Raw genomic sequence first — 18,983 nt, forward strand, 5'->3', positions numbered from 1 at the left:
AAACCTTTGCCACATTTTAGGCTGCCAGCGCATCCTTGCTTTGAACATCAAACCGCGCTTGCAGGTGCTCCTGTTCTTCGCCAGTCCTCCTGACAGTCTCATGCATGAGCGGGCGATTTGTGACCAGGCTGTTTTGGCCTACAACTCCCATGACCCCTCACCCCTAGCTGTGTGGGCTAGGGCAGATGGGCGTTGTAGGCTAAAACACCTGGAGATCCACAACCGGCCCACCCCACCTTAAAAGGCTACAAATGACCCTCTTGGTTTTAAACACAAGCCGGTTCTTTTCCCCGTGGCTCTTGCCATTCTATCAAAGGTTTATCTCCAGCCCTAACCATATATCAAATATCAGTGTTGTTCCTTTTGGGGAGGGCCCCCCCGTCCTAACAGGGCAGTTTAGTAGCTTTCACAGAGCCACGCCACAGAGGACGAAAAGCAAATCCTGGTTTAATCTGGGACCAGCACCCGGTTCGAAAATATCTTCTTCCCTGGACATTCTAGAAGGGTTTGGGGGTTGCCGTGTTGCACTTGGCAAAGGAGGACATCTCCAAGTGTAAATCTCACATCCCACTCTTCCATTTGTTGCATTTTCCCTGGGGTGGGTGGGGGAACAGAGAGGCCTGAGCAGTCAGAAACCAGAGCGCTGCCTGTGAACCATCCCTGGCCGTAAGCCATCAGCCAGCCAGGCCTTTGAAAAGGGAAAAAACGAGAAACGTGCTTAAGCCGAGGTTCTGCAAGCGGCATTAAGGGATTAATCGGGAGGGATTTGTTCTGAGGGGAAGCTGGAAAAATGAGTGGATTGCAAACATGACAGGGATCAACGTGGATCCTGCCTGGCAAGGTAGGAGCACCCCGAAGCCAGTGGCGGTGGAACAACATCTGCCCCCAAGGCTAGGGCACGCCAGCCGCGCACGAGCTGGAACAAAAAGCATTGCACGTATCTGAGCACACATCAGAGAGGGAAGATAAACCAGAGGCACAGGAGCCTTCCCCAACCTAGTGCCTTGCCAATGTGTTGGACTACAACTCCCATCATCCCCAGCCAAAGTCAAGGGATGGTGAGAGTTCCAAAACATCAAAGACACCAGGATGGAGAAGGTCAGGATGGAGTGTTGGACTTCAGGGCGAGATCAAATCCCTACTTAACCATGAAGTGCAAAGGGGCGTGTGTGTGGATTTTGCGACACATCACCGTCTCGCAGTTGACCCTACCTCGCAGGGTGTTTGTGAGCAAAAAAGGAGGCAACCCTTTACGGAACGCAGAGCACTTCGCGTGTAATCAGTCGTTTCTTCACAAATTGGTCTCTGACCACGGAAGAGGTTTCCTGAGCCATCCTACGGTTCCTGGGAGCACAGGATTGCTCTCTAAGAGCAATTGAATTGTTTAGAAGGATGGACAACCCTCTGTCAGGGATGCTTTAGGGTGGATTCCTGCACTGAGCAGGGGGTTAGACTTGACGGCCTTGTAGGCCCCTTCCAACTCTGCTATTCTATGATTCTATGAATTAGCTGTAGCAAAAAGGTCGATTGCGAAAAGGATGCAGCACCACCAATCTCACCTTGGTTCGACAGGCTCCGAGACAGAGTGATCGTGCACAAACCTACGTGTTCTGTTGAAGCTTGTGAAAACCAAATGTACGAAAATCCGTTTATATGGAAGAGATTTAGAAGGAAGCGTTCAATTTTTATTACCTTTGTGGGAGGAAAAATGTGATGATGTACGTCCCAACCCACTGTTTACATTACTATGAGGAATCCATCTTCTTTCTAACATTTTTGTTTTGCTTCTCAAGTTGCGGTGAACGGAGCAATGCCATGCACGAATAGGAATATAGAAATGTATTTATACTGGCGATTTGATTGCAATTTCTATGTGCATCATTTTACAATGTATAATCTTTTTTTTAAAAAAAAACAAGGACAATATATATATAGTTTTGTATACATTTTCTTTCTGAAGACATATGAACAAACTTGTTTTAAAAAAAAGAAATTTCGCACAACTGTGTGTGTTTTTAAAAGGCTACACCGCTGGAGGAAGCACAAATGAGCACACCGCGTGGAGTCAAAGCTGTTTATTTGGCTGCTTCGTTTCCATCCCATTAGCAATTTGGCACAATCATGTTTCTGTGGAGCGAGAAAGGCATGTGCTGGGCACGTTACGCGGAAGGCTCCCTTTCCGTGCGAAGGCAAACCGCTTTGTGCCGGCCGATGGCTCGCCTGTCCTCCCCCCTCCATCCCGTCATGTCGAAAGAAAACCCCCAAAGGCACGCTATAAAAGGGCATGCCAAACAGAGAACAACAGATCTGCAAAGCGGGAACCGCAGAAGGCAAAAGAAAACACTCCAGATCCACCACAAACCCTGCCTTGTTCTTCCCTGACTTCCCTCCAGCCTGGGGCCCTCCGGATGTGTTGAGACTACAACTCCCAGGATCCCCCGGCAGGCTGGGAAAGGTCACATCCACCGGACGATCAAGCTCACAACGTATTCTAAACATCACCTATGTGTCACTGTTTTCCAAAACCAGCGTTCTTTCTAGCAAACCCTCTGCGTTCCTTAAGCCGCAATCCTATGCATGTTTAGACAGGAAAAAAGGCCTACAAGACACGGTTGCAGGGCTTTTTCCTGTCTAAACATGCATAGGATTGCACCCTAAGACAGTTCTTAGGGATTTCTTAAGCGGAAGCCCACTTTCCCCCATGGAAACAAGCAGCCACAGGGGAGAGGAGGGCACGTTCTCAGGCGGGATGGCAAACGGGCGCCGGGTCGGTAAAGCAATCTGGCACCTTCCCGATGTAGTGGACTACAAGTCCCATCAGCCCCATCCAGGGTCAGGAATTGCGGGTGCCGTAATCCAAACCGTCTGGAGGTCACCAGATTGCCTACCCGTGGTTTTACGCCATTTCCCCGCCCCCCCCCTCCAAATCTTCCGCAATGTTCACAGATTCTGCCAAGCCCGTGTGAAAAGGATGCCCAGAAGGGAGAAATATTTAATGAAAGCAACCACAGATCTGCGTCAAGAAATTATATGCCAGCAAACATAAAGGTCTGGTGAAGAGCTACTTTCGTTTCCCGCCCGCCCACTTACCCCTGTTTACCGAGTATTTTCCACCCAACAAGCGCGCGAAAATCACTTGTCGGGGGCGTCTTACGCCCCGCTAGCCAGCCCAAGGCAGGAAACGGGTCTATAGGAACAAAATCTGTTTTCTAATCAACTACTATCGAAACCCAACGTTCAAAACCACTTTGCCTGGTCATATTGGACGGCCTAATGTGTAGCCAATGCCCTCTGCGGTGACGGAGGCACCATCCAGAATGGCCCAGGTCTTGGGGCATTTACAATATTCTGTAAAATTAAACGCAAGCGGAGACCTGAGAAAATTGGCACGATCGCTGGTTGAACGTGTGTCGGTTGTGCTGGGGCAGAGGTGAGCAGTTCACAGCCTGCCTACATGCCCTGCTAGCCCTAAGCGGCAAAATTGGCAGTTTACTGACAAATTTCAGCAGCAAACCACAACCATGGTCTAAATAGCTTTAAAATGTGGGGCCTTTATGCCACTATTGTTTTGCAATCCACAGTGGAAACCAGCCCCGGAAGGCTGCAGACCTAATACTTAAATAGTAACACTTAGGTCAGCTTTGCATGCAAAAAATACCAGGTTCAATCCAATAATTGTTAAACCATCTCACGTGGCAGGGGGAGGGGAGAGACCCCTCCTCACTGGCTAGAGCTGATGAGAGTTAAAGCACTGAGTTTGGGAAGACAGACCCAAACCAGAGTTGGCTACAAACCTGGTGTCAAACCATGGTTGAAGTAGATGTGCAAAGCAGGTCTGGCGTAAACCATAGTTAAGGCTGAGGATGCTGGAACTGACAGAACCTGGCTTGGGAAGGCTGGTGTAAACCATGATCGAAAACCAGGATACAACCCACTGTTTGATGAGAGTGTAAAACTTGGCTTGCCTAAACCATGGTTAAGTGCTGCGTCTGGACTGACAAGCCATGGTGGAAGCAGTTTTTCCATTCCTCCAGCTACCTTGCTTGCAAAGCAAAAAGAGGTTGTGCCTTTATTTTCCTTTGTCAAGGAAGCTAAACCGTGGTTTCACTGTAAGTTGTTGGGGTGTGAGGGAGAGAAACATAACCCTGGCTAAGACAACAAAACTGTGGTTAGTACTAACTATAGTTAAACGTTATGCCTACACCAGGCCCGTGAGTTGAGTCTTCCATGAACGGAAAAGGCTCAAAACATGTTTTGTGCAACTCAATCATTTCATTTCTGTAACAGATGTCGGTTCAATGAAAGATGCCTTCCCAACGTTTCTCTCTGTCTTAAGGCACGACCGATCCAAGGGCCACCCACTCTTTTCTTCCAGGCTTTGAGCCGATCGATGCATCACTCAACATCTACACGTCTCTCAGGCGACACACGGAATCAAGCCCACGGCAACAGCTCTACCTGCACCGCTTGATCAGCGGCAGCCGTTTCGCACTCGGCGCCGAGTGAACCCCGTGCAAACACACTTTTCGAACTCCACGGGAGCCCCCCCCCCCAAACCAATGCCCACACACGGAGGAGGAGCTACTTGGCACTTCACACGGAAAAAGTCAACACACCAGGAAATGAGAAGGCCCCCGGCACGTACGAAGAGCCAGGTCAGTCAAGAAGGAAGGATCCTAACTCTAGAAGCATTTGTACTGGAGATGCGTTCCCTCGAGCTATCCATCCTACACACACGCACACACACACACACAAACACACGTGGCTCTGAGCCCTTTAAAAATATCCAAGGCACCAGAGGAGATAAGGCATGAAGCCTGCCCTCCAAGACGCTGGTTGGAGAAGCCCCGCTGACATTTTGGCACCAGCAAGCAAATTTCACGCACGAGATTTAACACCCATTGATTTGTAAACATGAAGAAAGACTCACGCCCGCCGCCATGTTCAAAATTGGAGCCCTACTTAATTCCCGAACCCATCAAGGGGGCACAGAAACGTTTCCCCACCCCTGGCCAAAAACGTCCTTCACAGCTTGGAGCATCAAGAGGGTGTGTGAGGTGTGGTGTGCCCACACCAGGTTTTCGCACCTGACGCTGGCGTTGCCCGACACGGCCGGGTTTTGACCGCAGCTGGGAAGGCATACCTGAGATTGATGGGTCCTGAACCAAGCGGGCCGTCGGAACGCAGCTCTAAAACGACCGGGCTGCTTTTCTCAGGGGACAACAGGTGCTGCCCCACCCCAAAGACATAGGATGGACCGTTAACGGGAACTCCGGAAGGGAAATCGATTGGGCAGCAGAAAAATACCAGCCGGGCCGCTTTTCCCAACCCGGTACCCTCCTGATGGACTACAGCAACCATCATCCTCAGCCTGCATAGCCCTGATGGGAGTTGTAGTCCAACGCACCTGGAGGGCAGCAAATTGGGGAAAGGGAACAGAAGGGGAATGAAATAGTGTTTTATGGTGGGGGTCTCCTTTTCACCTGTGAGTGGCACGCTGGTGAGACAACCTTCCCAGCTCCCGGGGGACAGGTGTGTGCGTGGGGGGGGGTGTCTCCCCCCTCCCCTCCTCTATACAGTCACACGTATTTCAGATCTTCACGAACAAGATGCTGGTGATGAGGGCGAAGCCGGCCAGGAGGACGATGACTTTGAGGATGCGCTGCTCGGAGGAGCCGAGTTCGTGGGGCAGGATCTCCAGGAAGGTGATGTAGACGAAGGTGCCGGTGGCCAGGCCTTCCAGCACGCTGCGCGAGAGGCGGGGCAAGGCGGCGGCGGGGCTCTCCGTCAGCGCCACGCCCAGGCCGATGCCCAACGGGGACATGACGGCGAAGAGGACCAGGCAGGCGGCCACGGCCCGGGGGCGCAGCCGGCCCTGGAGCAGCTTGAGGCTGAGGCTGAAGGCAATGGCCCCTTTGTGGACCAGCAGGGCCAAGCAGATCTCCAGGGCCTGGGTGCCGCCCTCCTGCAGCCCCACGGCCAGCCCCTCGAAGATGGAGTGCAGCGAGAGGGCCAGCAGGAGAACCACGGTGCGGACGGCCGAGTGGGCGTTGAAATCCACGTGGACGTGGGCCGGCTCCCGGACCGGGCCCTCCCGGGGATGCTGGCGCTGCAGGGGCCCGTCGGGCCAGCCCTGGTCCTGGATGGTGGGGGAGGCCCGGGAGGCCGAGCCCAGGAGGGCCTCCGTCTCTTCCAGCGAGCCTGACGGGTCCCGAAAAGCCAGGACGATCTGCTCCAGGACGAGGACCAAGAAGAAGCCCATGGCCAGGATGAACTCCTGCAGGGGGAAGTGGAGCTGCCGGGAGGGAAGGAGGGGACAGGCATAAAGAGCGGCGTTTTACAGCATCAGCACCCATCGAGCGTAAGTTTTCCTGGAATACTGGTGAGACCTGAACTTGTTTATTTTACGTCAAAGGCACTCAGTTGGCCTGCAGCAAGAAGGTGGAGGTGGAGGGATATTCTTCATTCCCAAACGTGACAGATCCTTTTTATTTGCTATAGTTCTGCACCACCAATTGTGTGCTTAAGCGCCAGGCCACGCTGGTTGAGCGGAGCCTCCACATCCCGAAGCAGTATACCTCTGAACACCAGTTACTTGCTGGTGGGGGACAAACTGAGGGAAGGCTGTAGCTTTCACCCCCACCCCACCCCCCACTTGTGGGCACCCCTGGGGGGCGGGATTTGGCTGGCTACTCTGGGAAACAGGATGTCAGACCTTCACTCGGATCCTGCCCAGGTCTTACGCAAATATCCTTTATTTCCTCGGACTCTGTATCATCCGTCCTACAATCATTTGTTTTACTGCTTCGGGTGAGTTCGTGAAAAGGAACATCCTAGTAACTGGAAGTCTTACTCAGCGCCCCGCCCAGCTTCCAAGATCTCGCCATGCCCCTCTGAGATTCTCTTTCTGCCATCATGAGGACAAGAAACTTCACTTAAAAAAAAACAAAAACCCCTCAAAAACTGGAACACTCAATTTTTAAAGCTGGATTCTGCAGCCACAACACGGCCCACTGGCCTTTGTGTGTGTTTCCAAGGAACACCCTGCAGCCTTGCTGAAAGAGACCCCCCTATGTTGCCGTCAGCAAGAACGTCCAGCTTTTTGAACATGCTCTTGCGCGCCCTCCCCCATCCTCGGCAACCCAGGCCCTTTACTCACCGTGACCCTCAAGTCGTCAAGGGCCTCATTAATGCTGGCCAGGTAATCGGGAATCAAGTCGAGGAGACAAGTCGCTAAGAACACACCACCAGCAAAACAGCTCACCAGGCTTAGACATTTCCTCCGGGTCGCTGCTGAGATAAGAAGGAAGGATCAGAACAGAAAGGAGAAGGAGAAGAGGAGTATTAACCCTTGCCTCCCCAAGCGCATCACCATTTCAGGCTACAAGGAGCCGCAGAAGTAATTGATAGAGTTATCCTTAGGGCCGCAGCCTTTACAAGCGATTCATTGGACACCAGAGGTGTTCAACCTCCCTCAGCCCGAATTCCAACTCTCAGGGGCCACATTCCAGAGGTGGGCAGGGCCAAAGACAAAACTGAGAACCAAAGGTAGTGGAGAACCCAAACCCTAGGGCAAAACAAAAACAGTGGAGAACCCAAACCCTAGGGCAAAACAGAGAACCAAGGGCAGTGGAGAACCCAAACCCTAGGGCAAAACAGAGAACCAAGGGCAGTGGAGAACTCAAACCCTAGGGCAAAACAGAGAACCAAGGGCAGTGGAGAACCCAATCCCTAGGGCAAAACAGAGAGCCAAGGGCAGTGGAGAACCCAATCCCTAGGGCAAAACAGAGAACCAAGGGCAGTGGAGAACCCAAACCCTAGGGCAAAACAGAGAACCAAGGGCAGTGGAGAACCCAAACCCTAGGGCAAAACAGAGAACCAAGGGCAGTGGAGAACCCAAACCCTAGGGCAGTGGCCCTTTTTGAAATCTGTAGAGATGTGAAGGCACCGGGGGATTTTATTTCCCATCCTTACCCGAAGAGCTTGTTGTAGCTCCAGGCCGACGGAAGACCCACAGCGGAAGGAACCCGCATAAGAGGGTGACGAACAGCAGCAGCGCCAGAGATCCAAGCTTCACTTCTAAGCCCGTGGTGGAGCGCAGCGGCACCACCTGGGCGTAAGGCTTCCACACCATGTGCTCCAGCTTGGCGTCAAGTACCAATGTCTCAGCGATGGCCTCCGGGGGGCGGGGTTTCGAACCCAGCTCCTTGCTGAACCCAGGCGGCTCGCCCCTCTTGTTCTTAAAGCAACGGCACGGTTGACGGGAGCGGAGGTCTGCTCAAAACGGTTCAAGCCGCCGGCGTCCTCTTCATTCCCGATCAGCTTTGACACATCAAGAGGGTCGAGGAATGGAAGCCGGCCTGGAGAAAGAATAGGAGAATGTGATGACTGGAAGAACCTAAGATCAACAAGCAGACACACAACAGGGACGAGAATTCAGGGCACGCCAGTGGAGAACCAAAGTCCTCTTCTTGAAATCCATAGAGAGGTGACAGCCTGGGGGTCAGGGGACAGAAAATATCGGAGCGGGGATTTCTGCTTTTTCCCATTTCCACCCCCCACCCCCCAAACATTTATATACATCCCCATAGCTGAAGCCTTCTGATTTCTAAAAGCAATGTAATAAGATTTTCATAGAAAGACTAGAGATGTAAAATGGCCAGAAATAATAAAACCATGGAGGAAGGCGGAATTTTTTATTTTAATTCCTCTCTGTAAGAATCCCAGTGTAGTGATTTCTTCCATTCCTTATTAAAGTTACTGATCTAGGGTGGAATCCTATGCTTGGGAGGGCTGGGAGTTTCAGATTCCCCCCACATCTAAATATTCATAGGATCACCCCCCTAATGTATGTTGTACTGATAGACATTTAGAATCATAGAATAGTAGAGTTGGAAGGGGCCTCTAAGGCCATCGAGTCCAACCCCCTGATCAATGCACGAATCCACCCTAAAGCATCCCTGACAGATGGTTGTCCAGCTGCCTCTTGAGGGCCTCTAAGTGATGCTCAGCTTCCCAACATGTTAGCAGAGCCACCACATCATAATATAGAAGAAATGTGCATTCTTGATCATTTGGGTTTAGTTCTATCAGGGTCCTGTGTTTCTGGGCATGTTCTGGTTAGATGCTGTAGCAGTCCATTAAGGTAGCCCTAATCTAAAATCTAAAACACTGTAGCTTATCCTGCTACTGTCTCCAGTTGTGCCAGAACATCATATGGGTGATCCCACCTGTGTTTCTTGTTTTAAAATTAACTTTGACGTTGAGATCTATGGAACTCACTGCCAAACCTTTTACTAAAGTTCTCAATTAGACCTCCCTGCTACGGAATGCTGCCTCAGCTATAAAACCGTTAACTGCTGCCACCAGAACAAACAGGAACAGGCTTAGAAGAATTTCCCTAAACTTCCCCACAAGCAGGAAGAGACGCTATGTGTCAGTCTTCCTCTGCCTCCAGTTCTTCCTGCTTCTTCTGGCTTCTAGGATGATTCAGAGGTTTTAGGGGCCGCTTGCTGAAGTTTCCCTCTGGCCAGTCATAAATTAGGAAGCTAAAATATGTTATATATAACTTAGTTTGCTCAACGAATTGCCACATTTGGTATATTAAATGCTAAAAGCATATTCAAACAATAATTACATTTTTACTAAGTTTACTTTTTAAAGTTTAAAAATACAATGATAACTTTATCAACAAACCAAGTTATACATAATATAACTTTGGAAACAGAGTTAATGGTTGTTTCTTTGGAAACAAATATAACTTTGCTTTATGCTCCTAGAGCAGCCCACCCCCACCCCAGAGGTTTTGGACTACAATGCCCAGCATTCCTGACCACTGGCCATGCTGCCTGATGGGAACTGAAGTCCTAAAAAAATGGCTTTTTTCTCCATTTCCCCCAAATATCTGTCTATTATACACTGTTTAGATTACCGTGACCTGATGGTCGAAAAGGCATCAGAGTTCTTATATTGTATTAAGCATCTCCCCCCCCCCCACTTCTCTGCCTTTGGCTTTTGGGGGGCATTTCTTGTGAAGTTCTCCCTTGTTTTGGCTTTGGTCTAACTCTATACAACACAGCCCGTTACTGTAAGTTCTTATCACACTTTTAGCCTTCTCTTCACCCACCCACTACTGGAATCCAGGAGGTTCCAGGAAAAGGAAGGATTATCTTCTTCGAGTCTGCAAATCATAAAGAACAACCCAACCAACATGGAGGAGATGACCCCCTCCTACAGAGCCTCTCTTAACTGGAGCCTGCGTCAAGCGAGAGAGCAGCGGAGCAGCAAATCCTAACCCCGTATCCTGGGAACATCCTGGACTCCGCTACCAGCGAGTGAGTCATCCTGGGCCCAACAGATTCCAGTAATCTCTCCCCACCTCCTCCTCCGAGCGAAGGGGAAAACAACAGCAGCCGCTGACCTCCAGGCCAAGTTTGCGACCACAGTGGCACGCCACGGATTCAGGCCCGGGCCGACTAGAGGGAAGAGCAAGCCCAGCAGCCCAGGGAACCGGAGGGGATGCAAGCATCGCGGAGAGCAAACCGCTGGCCACCGTTTCGGAGCGGGCACGGGGCGGTACGCCTGCAGCTCGGAGCAGGGGTGGACGGACGTGATCAAGAGTTTTCACGTCTCAGCCACCCGACACACAGCCCACGGTCGCAAAAAGGAAAGCAGGGGGCGAGGAAGAGCATTACCGAAACTACCCTTAAGCCTGTGCAATTCAGCCTTGTCTCTGGTGCCACCACAACCATCCCACGTCCTCCGCTGTCTATCTCCAGTTATCGACTGCAAGCGCCCCGGGGCAGAGACCCGTCAGACAGATGGCGCTATATAACCACCAGAAGCAAAATAAAATAAAATAAGACATTCGAAGCAACGAGCAAAATTAAAAAGCGCCCCCAGGAACTCACGATCACTTTCACGAATTCTTACAAAAGCTACAGAGGGTCTCGGGGGCCCTCGACGACTTGCAGCCATTCAGTGTGAGTTTTCGTGGCCACTGTCCGTTTCCCGGGGAAAGGGGCGCGATTTCAGTTTGCCCAAAGTCGCTGGACCAACTCCACGCCAATTCACAACTGCGGCTTTATATTATGTTCTTCTCGTTCTTCTTTCTAGTGCACCGTTAGCATCCACGGAGATTTACATATGGTTGGACTTCAATTCCCATCACCCTCTGCAAGCATGCTGGTTGTGGTTGATGGGAGTTGTAGTCCAACCAGCTACATGGTGCCACATTGCAGTACAGCACTTTAATAGTCCATCGATCACACTGACCTTCCCCAGGGGTAGGTAACTCAACAGACTCCCTGACTTTTGTCCATACTAGCTGGGGCCAATGGGAACTGAAGTCCAAAAGATTAAGGGAAGCCGATGGAATCTTTGCTCCAGAGTATACACAAACACAATTTATTTTCTCAAGGATTTCGTCTCTAAAAGGAGCAAAGGCCTTGAAAATCAGCCTTGACGTCTTTTTAAAAAAACTGTTCCCTCGCATCTGTTCTGCCAAGGATCTGCGTGAGACATTTTATCATTAAGGCAGACAGCCCTGCGAGGTAGGCCGAGCCAAAGAAAGCGAGTCTCGGAAAGCTTTGTGACCAACAGGGAGATCTGACAACAGCTCTCCCCAAATCCAGAACCAACCTCTATTTATTAGTATTTTGTGAACCGCCCAGAGAGCTTCGGCTATTGGGCGGTATAGAAATGTAATCAATCAATCAATCAATCAATAAACCACTTTTAACAGAAGCTGGTTTACAAAATGGTGACCTCCAGAACACTTAAAAAACCTTTAGAAAAACAACAATGGATCAGCCGTCAACAGAAACTGAGACAAGACAAGAACAAAAAAAGGAGAAACTACACTCTTAAAACGGCCAACTTTTAAAAGCGCCCAACGAAAGAAAAGTATCTTCTGTAGCCTTCAAAAGACAAAAGGAAAGGACAGGTACATTTCTTCAAATTTGACCGCTACTAAACAAGCCCCTCTAACAGTGGAAGACAAACTAGTTCCCAGAATGGGCAGTATCCAATCCACAAGGCCACAAGGATACTCAGTCTTGACACAAGTTTCGGTTTACGAATGTTTTTTTCCTTGGATATGAAGTTGCAGACTTTCAAAGGGAAGCATCTTCTTCCAAAGGGACACTCCTATATACACACGCTTCACCTGGGACCAAGTCCCATTTAACACAAGAGGTCTCTACCATTCCTCTCTCACCACCCACCCATGTTCTCTTTCTAGGCTAAGCAGAGGAAAGAGGAGTCTCTTGATACAAAACAACGCACCCATAATAACATACAATTATTGCAACTGTTACTGCAATTGTTATTATTACAATGATTACGATATGCATGCTTTTTAGAGCTAGAAGCCACTCTTAGGAACCTTTTCTGGGCTGGGAAGCCAGTTGTTGGCAGTAGTACTAAAATAACAACAACAACAACCTCATTGACATAGCAATACCTAATGACAAAAATGTAAAAAAGGAAGAGAGAAAAATATACACCACTGGCTATGGAAGTTAAAGAACTATGGCAACAAGAAAAAAGTTGCAATTATTCTGTTAGTCACATCACTCACCGGCATCACGTCAAATTATCATTATTATTTTTACAGAAAACCTTCAGAAACTGGGTCTACCAAAATACACCTACACCAACATCCAGAAAGCAGTCATACTTAAAACATGTTCAATAGTCAGGAAATTCCTGAATCAGTAAGACAACATGACTTGGCAAAGCCCATCACGTTCATTTATAAAAACTGCCACAAGCGAGAAAAGAGAGATAATATAATACCCAATAATAGACTAAGAATGATAAATAATGAATTCCTTTGTTTCTTCAGGGAACTTGATTTATTATCATGTAAGTTTTTGTTTCCGTTGCCACTATTTTGCTAACTTTATTTTGAAATAAAATCACATTTCATGGAAACAGCAACAACAACAACATTTATTTATGTCCCACATTTCTACTGGAAGTGCCCACAATGGTCTTCCAGGAAGACCACAAGTTCTGACCAATGAAGTTCCATTTAGGCTGTAATTCTAAACCATTTGAAGCACAATCTCACTCATGTTTAGACCAAGAAAAGTCCTACAACTCCCAGCATGCCCCAGCTGGCTGAGGCACGTTGGGAGTTGTAGGATTTGTCTTGGTCTAAACATGCCTAGGATTGCATCTTTACAAAGGTACAAGCACCAGTGAAAATAGTGGGACCTCCTGCCAGGTAAGCATGAGATTACTCTGTTTATTAACCCAGCCAGTAGCCACCGGCCTTCTCCGCAAGGATAATGCCTCAGCTCCTTTAAAAGGCCATCTAGGGCAGGGGCAATCATCGCCAGACCTTGTGGCCATGAGTTCCACAGATGAACCATGTACTGTGTTTAGAAGCTGGGGAGTGCAAGGCAGCAAATAGCCCCACAACCCTCTAAGTCTGGGGGGCCAAAACACATCGGTTCATACCGCTCTAAAGCAGCCTTCTCCAACCTGGCCCCCTCCAGGTCTTTTGCACTGCAGTGTGGTGTAGTGGCTAAAGTGTTAGACTGGGAGTCAGGAGATCCGAGTTCTAGTCCCCACTCAGCCATGGAAAGCCACTGGGTGACTTTGGGCCAGTCACATACTCTCAGCCCATCCTACCTCACAGGGTTGTTGTTGTGAGGATAAAATGGAGAGGAGGAGGATTATGAATGCCGTCTTGGGATCCTTGGAGGAGACAAAGTGGGATATAAATGCAATAAAGTAAAAATAAACTCCGGCCATCCTCAGCAAGTATGGCCATTCTGATTCTTCTGGAGTTTAATGGTGAAGCATTATGGCCATTTTAAAAGGTGGCTAAAAATATACATAGGTTGCATCTTCAGGGCATGGGGGGGGCACACAAGAGACACCCCCCACCCCAAATATACCTTGCTCCAAGCCCCTGGTTATCTCTCTGCATCCTTGTTTATAAGTCTGCCCCTAAATCAACCAGCCATCAATCAAATCATGAAAGAGAAAGGAAAATAAAATGAAACCTATTCATTTCTTTGACTCAGTTCCCCAACCTGGTAACCTCAGATGTGTTGCCTCCAACTCCCATCATCCCCAAGCCAACACAGGTACCCACGTTGGTTGGGGATTATGGGGGCTACAGTCCAACCCGGTTTTATTTATTCAAGGGGATTGAAAGGCTGGGTTTTAAAGGTAGCACCCTCTCAAGGTGGCGTAGAAGATAAAAACCATAAACACGCCAGAAACAAATAGCGAAGCAATGAATAAATATTCAATAAAGTACTATAAAAAACATATGGAGGGCAGCAAGATGAGGTTAGTTAAATGATGGCATTTGCTGCCACAAGACATTGCGATGGTCACCAATTTGGATGGCTTTAAAAGGGGGTTGCACAAATTCCTGGAGGAGGCGGCTATCAATAGCTACTAAACCAGGTGGCTATGTGCTACCTCCTGTATCAATGGCTGTAAGCCTATGTATACTAGTGGCTGGGGAACATGGACAGGAGGGTGCTGCTGCACCATGTCCTGCTTTGTCGATGGATGGTTGGCCACTGTGTGAACAGAGTGCTGCACTAGATGGACCCGTGGTCCGATCCAGTGGGGCTCTTCTGATGTTCTTAAAGCATAATCAAGCACTTGATAATCCTCTATCACAGCCTTCCACAATCTGGCGCCTTCCAGATATTTTGGGACTGATGGGATTTGGAGTCCAAAACATCCGGAAGGCACCAGACTGGGAAAAGCCACGCTGTCCCATCTTATCCTTTACTTTCCAGGCCGTACATTAAGACAGCTGCCACCTTCTACAATGCCCTTACCTGGGAGTAACTCTCATTGAGGCTTACTTCCGAGTAGACCCGACAAGGAACGTACTCTAAACGAAACCGGCCCAATCATTCCGGTTTCTCTTCTGTGTACTCCCCACACACTGCTAGGAGCCCCCCAAAATAGGGTGGGGGCACGCCAGAACTGTTACATACATACTCTCGCACCAAAAAAGAGGGCAGCGGGGCAGAGACCTCAACAATGACCATGACCCGAACCGGCCTCCCCTGCTCCGGATCGCGGGACTTACCTCCTCCGGCACTTTTTGTTACTCTGGATCTTCAACTCAACCCCGCTTTTGCGGCAGTCTGGACGTTCCAAAGGGGAGGAGCGCAGAAGACAAGGGAGGAAAGGGAAAGTTGCCCGCTCGGCCAATGGGGAGCCCAGCCTCGCTCGCGGCGCCTGCGGAGCGTTCGAAAGGGCGGGGCGCGGCAGGTGACGAAAGGCGCTCGCTCATCCAATGGGAGCCCCAGGCGCCGCCCCTCGGTGTCTGAACGTTCGAAAGTGGGATGGGGATGGAGGAGAACAAAGAAAGTGTGGCCGAAAGCACTCTCTCTCGGCCAATGGGAACCCGAAGAAAGGACGTTGCGAGCCTATGATGAGCACCAGTTTTGGGCCAATGAGGAAGAAGCAGGGCTGCTTTTAACTCCTCCTCCTTCCTCTTTCTCCGTTAGGCAGGCGGAGTTTTTGTTTAGCTGTTTTTTTATAAAGTATATATATAAAAAAGGCTAAACAAACAGGGAAAGAAAAAGACACACACACCCAAATAGCCGTGCTGATTTATGAGAAAGAAAGAAAAAGAAGAAGCCCAAAGTGTAGTATCCAATGTTAGTCCTATTTAGAGTAGACCCATTGAAATTATTATCATTATTTTTATTTATTTATTTATTTATTTATATAGCACCATCAATGTACATGGTGCTGTACAGAGTAAAACAGTAAATAGCAAGACCCTGCTGCATAAGCTTACATTCTAATAAAATCATAATAAAACAATAAGGAGGGGAAGAGAATGCAAACAGGCACAGGGTAGGGTAAGCAGGCACTGGGTAGGGTAAAACTAACAGTATAAAGTCAGAACAAAAATTAACGGGGAGCTCAGTTTATTTAAACATTTGTTTTAAAACTTCATATACCGCTGAATAAATATACTAGAATAAATTCTTCGGTGAATCTGCACCTCAACCAATGGAAGACATTTTTGCTCCTTTAGACAGAAAAAGGCCAACAATTCCCAGCGTCTGGCTGGGGGATTCTGGGAGTTTAGAACTCCCCCCCTCTGTCTAAACATGCATAATTTGCACCCTAAGCTAAGAAAAAGAAACAAATCCTTCCACTGGAACTAATGGGGACTCATGGCTCTAGGAGAAATATTTAGCTTCTCTGGTCCTTACAAATAGATTAGGGGAAGGGTCCCATACATCCAGGTCCTACTTGCCAGTGTAGGTTGCTCAGGAGAGTGAGCAAGTTTAAACCATGGGTGGGGGGCAGTGTGGCGTTACACCCCACAAGTCAGTAAGTCTATTGTGTTTAGGATGTTGACCTGAGTGGGTGGAGATTGAATATCTTAGGAGGGTCAAGGAGGATATATAAGGGAATGACTGAGGTGATAAGGGTTTTTTGTTGGTTTAAAAGTACTTTGGTTGGAGGGGAGAATTAGAGGATCAGGGTAAATAGGGTTGTCTTTTGAGTGTAGTGTGCAGATAGTCAGTTGGTGTATATTAAACAATCCTGATAATAAAGGAAGTTCAAGAGTGAAGGTGTGAGAAAAAGGAAAGCGTGCATGAGAAGAGAGAAAGGATTGGATGAGAGGTTTGAACAAGGGTCTGGAAAGTTTTATTATGAAACAAAGTTTGTGAACATTGAAATAAATTTGTATTCAGTTTGTTTTACTACCACAAAAATCCCACGTGTCTCCTTGGCATTTATCATCTGCAGTTATATACATATAACACCCGTTCTGACATTAATTCACCATCAGCACCTATAATTTACAGCGCATTATTTTCTTCCTGGAATTATTCCTGTTTAACCCCTTTCTCCACATAGTTTGTAGAAAGGTGGGGTTTGTCCCTCACCTCAGGCTCATAAAGTGGTGGCGCTTAGCTTGAGCAGGGAGTGTCCGCGGACAGGCCTGTTCTAAAGAGCGTGTGTCTTGGCACATAAAGTTTATACATTTCGAGCCTTCTCAGACAACACGCTAAGCCATGGTTAGGCCACTAATGGTTTTGCAGCAAATGGTTAGTGAGCATGTTTAAACCGTGGTTATGTCGCCACCACAGTTAGGAATGGTTCACACGACACGCTAAGCCATGATGTTCAGCTCAAAACGTGAAGGTGGCTACTAGGAGAAGGGCCTTCTCCACCGTGGCACCCCGGTTATGGAATGAGCTCCCCAGAGAGGTCTGCCTGGCACCTAAACTGTACTCCTTTCATCGCCAGCTGAAGACCTTTTTATTCTCTCAGTATTTTAACACTTAATTTTAACTTAAATTTAAATCTTACTGTTTTAACTCTGTATTTTAATCTTATATCAATTTTGCTGCGTGGTTTTATCCTGGTTGTGCTTTTTATACTGCATTTTGTATTTGTGCTTTTAACCTGTTGGTTGTTTTATTATGGTTTTAATTTTTGTGAACCGCCCAGAGAGCTTCGGCTATTGGGCCATATAAAAATGTAATAAATAAATAAATAAATAAATAAACCGCTGTGGCTTAGAGTATCATCGAATGGGGACTTAGAGAAATGCTGCTATGAAGTCGAAATGAAATCTAGACTGACTGATCGTGGCCAAAAAAATGGTGGTCTTCGTCCCCTTTTCCATGCAGGGGATGCAATGGACGACGACACCCCCACCCCCCCCGAAATCTTCCGCCACGAGAAACCGGTCGGACTTTAAAACGCTCCTGCAATTCTCTTTTGTGTGCAGTGACAGACCTACATCCCACAGAGCTTTCTCACTGGAATTTGTCACCACTGAAGGGCAAGAAGGAAACATACTGGCCCCACCTTCTCAGGGTCAACCCAGAGCAGTCTCCACGCGGCTTAAAAGGGAAATGTTGCAGAGTGGGGAGGAGAAAGCGCACGGCCGGCGGAGTGTGCAGAACGGATTTCATCTCAGTTGAGCCTGGAATTCGTTGTTGTTGTTACTTAGGTGCGTTTTTCAACAACAGCAACAACGAAAGACCCACAGCAACTTGCAACGTACAAAATTCAAAAACAGCTACAATCATTAACCATTCAAATACAACCACAACGGTGATGAACCTCGGCTGGTCTCAGTGTGAAATCGTTCTAGAATCGTGGGGCCACCACTGAGAAAGCCCTATCCCTTGTTGCCACCTTCCGAGCCTCTCTTGGAGACGGTACTCAGGGGAAGGCGTCAGGTATTGATAAGGTACAGGAACGCTCATCGTTTCAGAAACAAAGAAAATGTCCTTTGATCATGTGCAGAGTGTGTGCCCCTCTAAATCACCACTGTTTCAGCACTGAGTTTTAAGACTTTTCCCCCTACCCATCACCCCTTATTTTGCTCTCCCTGCCTCCGTCTCATGCTCCACATTCACCCTCCTTTACAAAATGTGCGGAAGGAGTCACAAAAGCATCCATTTTACAGACAGGAAAACTGAGGCGGAGAAAGAACAGACTTGCCCAATTGTAGTCCAAAATTGGGGGAACCAGGTCTAGGATTGAGCCTTTGAGTTGTTGTTTTATTATTTGTATGGTGCGGGTTGTGTTTTTTCTTCTTTTTTTCTTTTTTAGTGGTTTATATGATCTCTTTCGTTTTGTAACTGTTTGCATTGAATTTTTGTTACCTATTGGCGCTTCTTCAGATGTTGGGTTTTTGTGGGGTTGATTTTTAATGTCTTATTGTATTTTGTATTATCCTTGTCATTTGCATCCCTGGATTTTTTTAAAGGAAATGTAGGATAGCAACATTTTAAATAAACAATAAATAAATAAATCTCACGCACCCTCTCTTTGTTTTTATGAAAATAATTCCAGGTGGGGATGAGTGGAGGAAAACACTCATTGCAACCTGGTTGATTCAGAAGGAAGTTAGACAGAATTTTAGAGTAAATGTACTTAAGATTGCACTATTGGTTTCTTTAAACACACACACACACACACACACACACACATTTAGGGTGCAATCTCAT

At 48.0% G+C, this 18,983-nt stretch overlaps 2 protein-coding genes across 5 annotated transcripts in view; one reads left to right on the plus strand and one right to left on the minus strand.

Moving 5' to 3' along the window:
- LOC134412125 (protein S100-A13-like) overlaps positions 1-18,983 on the plus strand; it is a 344,998-nt gene that overhangs the window by 173,606 nt on the left and 152,409 nt on the right. The gene's annotated exons all lie outside the window — the stretch shown is intronic.
- SLC39A1 (solute carrier family 39 member 1) lies at positions 2,061-15,193 on the minus strand. Of its 4 annotated transcripts, none has more exons than XM_063145604.1 (4): positions 15,074-15,193; positions 7,975-8,360; positions 7,160-7,290; positions 2,061-6,295 (listed from the first exon to the last, which is right to left on the minus strand). In XM_063145604.1, exons 2-4 carry the CDS (start codon positions 8,132-8,134, stop codon positions 5,591-5,593), a joined length of 996 nt encoding a protein of 331 aa, XP_063001674.1. In that variant the 5' UTR covers positions 8,135-8,360; positions 15,074-15,193; the 3' UTR covers positions 2,061-5,590. The 4 variants fall into 4 exon arrangements, with proteins under 4 accessions (XP_063001674.1, XP_063001670.1, XP_063001671.1 ...); XM_063145600.1 differs by having other exon boundaries at positions 7,160-7,293; XM_063145601.1 differs by lacking the exon at positions 15,074-15,193 and adding an exon at positions 10,695-10,711 and having other exon boundaries at positions 7,160-7,293.

The sequence above is a fragment of the Elgaria multicarinata genome, chromosome 21, assembly GCF_023053635.1.
Source record: "Elgaria multicarinata webbii isolate HBS135686 ecotype San Diego chromosome 21, rElgMul1.1.pri, whole genome shotgun sequence".
Taxonomy (NCBI): Eukaryota; Metazoa; Chordata; class Lepidosauria; order Squamata; family Anguidae; genus Elgaria; species Elgaria multicarinata.